This window comes from Panthera pardus, unplaced genomic scaffold (assembly GCF_024362965.1).
Source record: "Panthera pardus isolate Hobbes unplaced genomic scaffold, ASM2436296v1 HiC_scaffold_16, whole genome shotgun sequence".
Classification (NCBI taxonomy): Eukaryota; Metazoa; Chordata; class Mammalia; order Carnivora; family Felidae; genus Panthera; species Panthera pardus.
Window position 1 is genome coordinate 79,302,582 of NW_026526721.1, and position 8,246 is coordinate 79,310,827.

Genomic DNA, 8,246 nt, shown 5'->3' on the forward strand with positions numbered 1-8,246 from the left:
GTGCAAATGGGGAAGGGGCAGAGAGAGAGAGGGAGACACAGAATTCGAAGCAGTCTCCAGGCACCGAGCTGTCAGCACGGAGCCCCATGCAGGGCTCAAACTCACAAACCGCAAGATTGTGATCTGAGCCCAAGTCGGCCGCCCAACCGACTGAGCCACCCAGGCGCCCCAAAAACGAGACTACTTTCTAACAGATGGATTTCAGCACCCACCTACCGCATTTTTGTGGAAGAGATCTTCCGGGACCTTCAAATCACACATCCCCAGTGTGAGGAAGGCCTCTCTCCTTTGTCAGATCAGAGGATCAGCAGGGATACTCGGGTCCCAAAGCCTGACTCCTTAATATCACTTCTTGGCGTAGGACTGGCTGTGTTCATCTGAGCGACAACAGCAAAAACAGGTCTTTATTTTTTATCATGTTTTATGGGTTACCAAGCACCTTCACTTACATTGTGTGAGCCGGTTCTTAGATCATATTTTAGCGAAAGCATGGATTATCAGGCCCATTTGAAGCAGGAGAAAACTGGGCACTTAAGTCTAGGGCCTCAGACATCTAAGCCAGTGCTCTTTCTGCTATTCCATGTTGCTTCCTCCACTGCCTGAAATTCTCACTGTCTTCCGACTGGTAAATCGAATGGTTCCCATTTGCAAAATGTCCCAGAAGTCTTTGTCAGAAATCCACTTCCTGTAGTCTCAGGAATTTTGGGATTTTAAGGCATTTTAGGGAATGTCTGCATCAGTCTTTTGGAGTTACCAATTGTTCTTCCCATTTCCTTAACTCGATATCCAAACAAACCATCAGCTCTACTTCAGGATGGACTTCATACCTAATCAGTTCCCACTTCATGGCTACTCCCAGCCCAGCCCCAAACCCCGTCTTCTCTGGCCTGACTTAGTCTAGGGAATAAGGTCCCCAATAACAAACACAAACCACCTTCTCTTCCATGGAGTAGTGGCTGGGTGTTGGCTGTAGGAGGCCTGGGAGGAATGAAATGCCTTTATGCTAAGCCAGCCAGTTGGGCCGCTGGTGTTTAAGGGATAATGTGTCTCTTTCCTTCTGGCTCCTCTTTTTCTCTTAACTGGTTCTTAGACTCCTCACTTGCCTCTCTGCTTTCACTCTTGCCCTCCTACTGTGAATTTGCCACTTAGCAGAAGGCATTACTTTTAAAATATCAAATCAGGCCAGTCCCTTAGTCAACCGCCCCCTTCCTAATCCCAGTGGTTTCTTTAATAGAGCCTTTAAGGCTGTAAGTGATCTGGGTCCTGCATGCCTTGCTGGCCTCATCTAGTCCTCTCTGGTTCACCTGCTCTGTTCTTGTTCCCTTGCCTTGTTGCTCACGTTTGAATGTACTAAGCATGCTTCCACCCCAGGGCCTTTCCACTGACTGTCCTTGACAAGGAAATGTCTTTATGCAAATATTTGCATGGTTAGTTCCCTCACTTCCTTCCCATAGCTGCTTAAACAGTTCCTCCTCAGAAGGGTGGTCCCTAGCCATCATACTTTCCTTGAATCCTTATCAATTTGAACACACATTAATTAATTAATGTGGTTATGTTTTGTCTCCTGCAGTAGGACTTAGTCTATCTAGTTCGCTACTGAATCACTGGCCTCTCAAGCGGTGCAGATTCTCAGTACTTACTCGTAAAAAGAATCTGAGTGAATTAATTGTACAGGTAGAGAAACTGAGGTCCGGCGTGGGAAGGGCTGGTCAGTAGCAGAAGCACGACTCAAGAGCAATTTTTCTCTAACAAGCCTGTGAAATATCCATTGCACTGGCCTCCTTCTTCATATTACAAAAAAGCCCGATTCTTTTCCCGTATAAAGTCCTCATTTTCAGAAGGAAATAGCATTTTCATATTACAAGTATAGTCTAGTTTGCCCCTTTACTTCCTCAAACTTAAACTCTTTGATTATCAGGGCTCGGTGGGAACCACAAAAGTTATCTATCAAGCCTTTTATCTTGCAGAAGAGAAAAAGCCAAGACCAGAGAGGAAGCTGGATTGTGGTCGAAGGGGAATTAGAACCTAGGTCTCTCAACTGCCAGTGCAGACGCTTTCTAATTCCCTCCAGTGCTCGGTGTTGAACATCTGTATCTGCTCACAATTTTACTTGTTCTCATTAAGATGAGTCTCTACGCCTCATTTTGGCAGGTAATCACCCTCAAATGTACATTTCACAGGGTGGTGGGAATCCGTGTACCTAGCGCGTGAACGAGGCCCGGATGCCTTCTACAGACACCTGTATCCTGGCTGCAGGCTGCTCAACCAGGTATCTCTGGCATCATAAAGATAGGGGGCGGGAGAGTGAAAATTTCTAACGTGGAGTAGCACCGTACCTCTGACCTTGCCACTTCCTGGCTGTGTGCCTTTGTGCAAGGCACTTATGCTCTCAGGACTTCAGTATTCTTCCTTGGGAGATGAGGCTAGCGGGCCCTCAAGTGCAGATGAGGAAGTACTTTGTAAACCACAGAAGGCTGCATACAGATGAGGGAGAGGTGATTCCTGGCGACCAAGGTCTGAAATAGCTCCCCACTGTAACCACAAATCTCTCCCGCTCCCAGCCTTTGGAACTTGGGAGAGAAGCCCTGGGGGGTTAGCTGCAGAGAGCTTAGGTTGGGGAGGTGTGAGGCACCTTTGTGCTAAATCAACCTTTATGCTAAACTTAGCCATGGGGGGTTTAAGGAAGAATTCCTCTGCCCTTTGTTCCTGCCTGGGCTTCTCCAGTGGTTCTTAGATGCCTAACAATGCAAGGATTATAAAAACAAAACAAAACAAAAACAAACCCCAGAAGTCACCTCATTCACAGCCCCAGTACTTCAGGAGAGGTGTGAAGGAAGCAACCCAGACCTCACTATTCCCAAGTAGAGTACTTAAATAGCTAGAGATCTTGATTATTTGTCCTGAGAAGCAGCTAAGAAGGAGGGAGCCGCACAGGGAAGGAAAGACTAGAGTAGAGGCTGGGATAGAAGTTCTGCCAGGCCAGGTGGGGTAGGAAGGGAGGAAGTGCCACGAAAGAGAGAAGGAGCCAGATCAAACCAGGCTGAAGTCAGAAAACAACTGAGGAGAGGGAGGAACAACAAAGAGGAATGAAGAGAGAGGGTGCAGAGAGAAGGCAAAAAAGATAGAATGAGAAAGATCCTGGAGGGAAATTCAGAGAAACGTTAGGCAAAAGGAGAAGGAAGAATGAGGAGTGTGGGTAAAGGAAGAGAATAAGGATAGGGGAGGGGAGGGGAGGAGCAGGGGTCTGGGGAGGGGAGGTCTAAGAGGCCCCAGAGCACATAGCCAGGGAGTGGGACTGCTATTTGTTCTTGGGCTGGCTGTTCTTACAGGACAACTCTCCTTCTCTACTCAGTGGGGCCGCCAAGGGCCAAGTCTTGGCTGGAGGAGATGCGAGGTTCTTTCCTGGTAATGCCTGTGGATAGTTGGGTGGGTATAATTAGATTGTGAGTTTTCTGTCAGGGGCCAAGGAGGTTCCTGGATATATAGAGAAAATAACACGTAGTACTTAAGTTGGGTTCCTCTGGCCCAGATTCATTGCTCTCCCAGACTATTCCAACAAATGTGAGTGACTTTGTAATGCCCCACTTATGGTTAGCCTTGCCTGGACATGCCAAACCCGGAAGCTCTAACACTCTTTGCTGTGCATTCTCTCATAGCCTTGGTTAACAGACACAAAAGGAAATGGTGACAGTTCTCCAAGCCATTCAGGACACCTCTCGACCCCTCCTGCCTCTCAACATTGTGGTTATGGCCTAAGCATTGAGAATATATTCAAGATGCATGGCTGGTGACAGGATTGGCCAAGTTCTCTGCTTCACTTAGTTTCTGGAGGCATGCAATATCTTTTAACCTTTTTGTGAGCTTGAAGGCCATAAAATGCCAGTCCTTAAAGAGCCTGCAGAGATCATCTGGTCCATGCCAAGCCTTTAGCTTATCCTTCCTTGATAACACGTTATTTTATTTTATTTTAATTTTATTTTATTTTATTTTTTAAAATATTTATGTATTTTTGAAAGAGAGAGAGAGACAGAGTTTGAGTGTAGGAGGAGCAGAGAGAGAGGGAGACACAGAATCTGAAGCGGGCTCCAGGCTCTGAGCTGTCGGCACAGAGCCCGACGCGGGGCTAACTCATGAACTAAAAGATCATGACCTGAGCAGAAGTAGGACGCTTGACAGACAGAACCACATAGGCACCCTGATAACACATTATTTTAGAAAAAAAAGCAAACAAAAAAAAGCTGTTGAGACTCTGATTTGGACACCAAACTGCTAACCAGACAACAGAATTCTAGGACAGCATTTCTTAACCTTCCTTTTTGTGTGTGGGGAGCAGGGGAGTACTGGATCTAACCAAGGGTCTGTTGATTCTTTGCTCACATAGACAAACAATAATGGTAACATTTGTTCAGGTGGTTCTTGGACTTTTGCATGTCCAGACTGGGGGGTTCCTGACCTAAAACTGCTCTTACTGGCCAGGAATCCAACAGATAATTTAGAGTTGAGTGAAAAGAACCTCAGTCTTGAAATGTGGAGGTCTTGCCCTGATCCAGCTGTGCAATATATGGGCCAGAGCACTTTTCTACCCATTATTAGACTCAGTGGCTCAAGCTCTGAGCTTTAGTAGATGGTTTCTGAAATCACTTTCCAGCTCCAAGTTTCTAGGCACCAAAATGAAATCAGTTTCAGTTTTTTTTTTAATTTTTGGTACTTTTTGTCACAGTAGAAAGGCAAGTAGACTGGAAATCTCTCAGCTACTGAGAAAGAGGGACGTGGAGGGTGAGGCTAAGGTATTTATCCTCCTCTAGTACAGGGATAAGTGAAGTGCTGTTAGAACCCATCTCACCTTGACTGACAAGACTTTTTACAGAGATAATGGAGAAAGAAATGATTCACTCCTAATATTCACATTCCATTCGCAAATCTGCTTTTGGAAGAATGATTCTGAATCCCCACTTCTCACACACACATACTTTTGCATTTGTCTGGCCCTCTTAAAATGTTTGAGTATGGTGAGAGAGCTGTCTGGGTACATTCTGCAGCTGTGCATGATGGAGCATTTGTCTCCTCCAAGGCTGAGTGTTTGAGTGTGTGTGTGATTTAGTGTATACATGGGCATGTGTATGAGTGAAATCATGGAATGTGTATGTGAGCAGCAGTGACTGAATATAAAAGGTGGTATAGATAGTGTGGAAAGTGTAAAATCATGTGGGCCTGTGGGTGTGCAGGATTATTATTATTTTTTTTTTTTTTAAGTAAGCCACTTTGGATTGTGTAGCCTCCTCTTACTTCTGTGATTGATTTCACGAGGGTAATGGTGCGTAAAAGCGCTGGTGAGATCTGGGGGCGCCTCCTAGTCTGACGTCAGAGAGAGAGTTTAAAAGGGGGGGAGCCGGTGGAGAGAACACAAGCCGCTTTAGGAGTCGCAGGTTTCAGAGCCATCGCTGCTGCCTGCGGATCCGCTCCTAGAGTTTGACCAACCGTCTGGCTCGGCTTCCCCAGCGCCGCTGAGATGCTGTCCTGCCGCCTCCAGTGCGCGCTGGCCGCGCTGTCCATCGTCCTGGCTCTGGGCGGTGTCACCGGCGCGCCCTCCGATCCTCGACTCCGTCAGTTTCTGCAGAAGTCCCTGGCTGCTGCCGCGGGGAAGCAGGTAAGGAGACTTCCTCGACGTCTTTTTTTCCCCCTCTTTTGAATCCCCCAGTCTTTTCTCAGGCTTTGCCTTTCCCCCCTGGGGTGGATTTAAGAGGTGGCCCTGCAGAGTGTCGGTGCTTTTCTGGGTCCCTCCGCTCCCAAATCTCTCAGGAAAACTTTCAAAGTCCAGAATCTCCTCTTACCTCTTTTTTCCCCTCTGATCAGCGCAGTTGGCCACAGTTCAGGTAAGTTCTTTGGCATTAAAGAAAATTTCAAGACCTGGGTAGCTGAGCACTAAAGGAAGAGGCATCCCCCAGTGTTAAACACGGAGGTGCTGGCCCAGGTGCTGAAAGCGCGGACCTCTGAAGCTACTACCTTCCTCAGCAGTACCTCCTTCCCATGCTCCTAAAGGGCAGTCTACAGACAGAACACAGTATGTTTAAGATTCTGAAGGGTCTCCTTCCCCACAGTTAACTTAACAAAAACGGTAAGAACAATTCCAGTTTGTAGCTCCTGAGCTGGAAATTGAAATTGAATTAAACAAACTGTTGGCACATGTTTTACCTTTGCAAAACTGTATTAACAATCTACCATTTCTGCGTGTGTGTGTGTGTGTGTGTGTGTGTGTGTGTGTGTTAAGCCTATAAAGGCAGAAAACTTGCAGAAACATTTGAGCTTTTCAAGCCTGTCTATGTAACTTGATGATTCTAACATCTACCCTTATTTTTATATCCTTAGCTGATTTTAAGTGTGACAAAAGTGCACAGCTGTGAACATTGGGTTTTGGGTGTAGCTGAATCTGCTTTCCAAATCAGGTTTTTTCCATTTCTTTTTCTCCATCACCATCACCTTAATCCCTTATCTCTCTCTCTCTCTCTCTCTCTCTCTCTCTGTCTCTTACCCTATACAGGAACTGGCCAAGTACTTCTTGGCGGAGCTCCTGTCTGAACCCAACCAGACAGAGAACGATGCCCTGGAACCCGAAGACTTGTCCCAGGCGGCTGAGCAGGATGAAATGAGGCTGGAACTGCAGAGATCCACTAACTCAAACCCTGCCATGGCACCCCGAGAACGCAAAGCCGGCTGCAAGAATTTCTTCTGGAAGACTTTCACTTCCTGTTAGCTTTATTAATTATTGTTGTCCATATAAGACCTGGTTCCTTTCCTCCAAACCTCATCCCTCTTCCCTAACTCCCCAATCCTCAGCAAGACCCTTGCATTAGAAATTGGAGACTGTAAATACAAAATAAAATTATGACGACATTATGAAACACAAGAATTTGTTTCTCATTGTGTATCTTTCTGCTCAAAAATATGTGATTAGCAGTTGTGATTTCGGTCAAGTTGCTTGAGGTATGCATGCCAAATCTCACAGACATATGATTTAAAATTTCCTGTGGTAATAAAGATTCTGTCCTAAATGGAAACTCTTATAGTTTGGGTCATTTCAAACAGAAATAATTTCAGATAACTCTATGAATTCTAACTTTAATCCAGTGGACGTTACTGGGAAAGGCTGCCACAAATATCAATTACACATTACATACACTTAAAATTATATATTGATATGAGTATTTATGGGTAAGCAGACTGGAATGTCCAACTATTCCACCAGGCTAATCTGTAAAATATATGAAAAGTGGAAAGGAAAAATCATTTGGGAGTTGAAGGAAAGAAGCTGGCTTAAAAGCTAAAATGAAATTCTGAGCCTTTAAAATGTGTTTCTTGTTTGTGGACATTTATCTACAGAAATACTATTGCTTTTATATCTTCTTTGACAACCCTCTCTGTAACTGAATGTGGCCAAAAGAGTGCCTGTGTTTTAAAAGCAAGCTCCTATTTTTTTTTTCTCAGGGGAAAAATATTTCTTGTACCATAAGTTTCCAGGTGAGAGTAGTATGGGTTGCAAATAACATATGTTGGTTCGCCTCAGCGAATACTATCCAAATGAAGGTATCAGAGCACGATTTCATAATTGCAGAATAAATGAAGGAGATATCTCAAGCCTTCTTTGGATTTGATTAAAGCAGGCACCAGATAAAAATGCAAACTATAATAAAAACACTCAATACATGTTACTATTATTAGTAGTATTATAATACATACTAAATAGTACCATTCAAGATAGAGATAAGAATGTTGCTGATGTAACTCAGAGACTCTAAATATATGTCCCGTTGGGGATGTATGTTCTAACTATCACCGGTATTTTTGAAGAGCTGCTAGAACAATAAACCCAATATAAGTACAAAAACTCAGTGCAAATCCCCACAGTGTGAGCTTACTGATAGCAGTATATAAAACATCTAACAGGAACTTCATCTTTTATAGAAAATATTTGCGTTAGATAATATACCTTCTAATCTGAACGTGGCTGAGTAGAATTTAATTCCTGAACAGCTGATCAAACAAGAGAAAATCCAAGCCACTTTACCAATCTCTGTGAAAACAGAAGATCCTTCGAGGTTCTGGTGCACCTTTTATTTACAAGACATTTATGAGGGAATTAATGTGTGTCCACTTAGGGGATCTGTCAGTGTTAAATGCCTTGTGGACATCTGGTAACCAATCAACTCAGTGAAATAATAGAATCACATTATTATGATTAAAGTACAGAA

General features: G+C 44.4%; 1 protein-coding gene across 1 annotated transcript; it reads left to right on the plus strand.

The window, feature by feature from the left end:
* Positions 1-5,394: 5,394 nt before the first annotated feature.
* Positions 5,395-7,055, plus strand: SST (somatostatin). The gene is made up of 2 exons (XM_019463478.2): positions 5,395-5,647; positions 6,539-7,055. Exons 1-2 carry the CDS (start codon positions 5,510-5,512, stop codon positions 6,749-6,751), a joined length of 351 nt encoding a protein of 116 aa, XP_019319023.1. The 5' UTR covers positions 5,395-5,509; the 3' UTR covers positions 6,752-7,055.
* Positions 7,056-8,246: the final 1,191 nt, after the last annotated feature.

What these genes read in the sequence shown, in the direction of transcription:
- SST (XM_019463478.2), top strand. Translation starts at nt 5,510, where the DNA reads ATGCTGTCCTGCCGCCTCCAGTGCGCGCTGGCCGCGCTGTCCATCGTC. An exon ending in CTGCTGCCGCGGGGAAGCAG is followed by an intron (nt 5,648 to 6,538) that starts GTAAGGAGACTT and finishes TACCCTATACAG; the next exon opens with GAACTGGCCAAGTACTTCTT.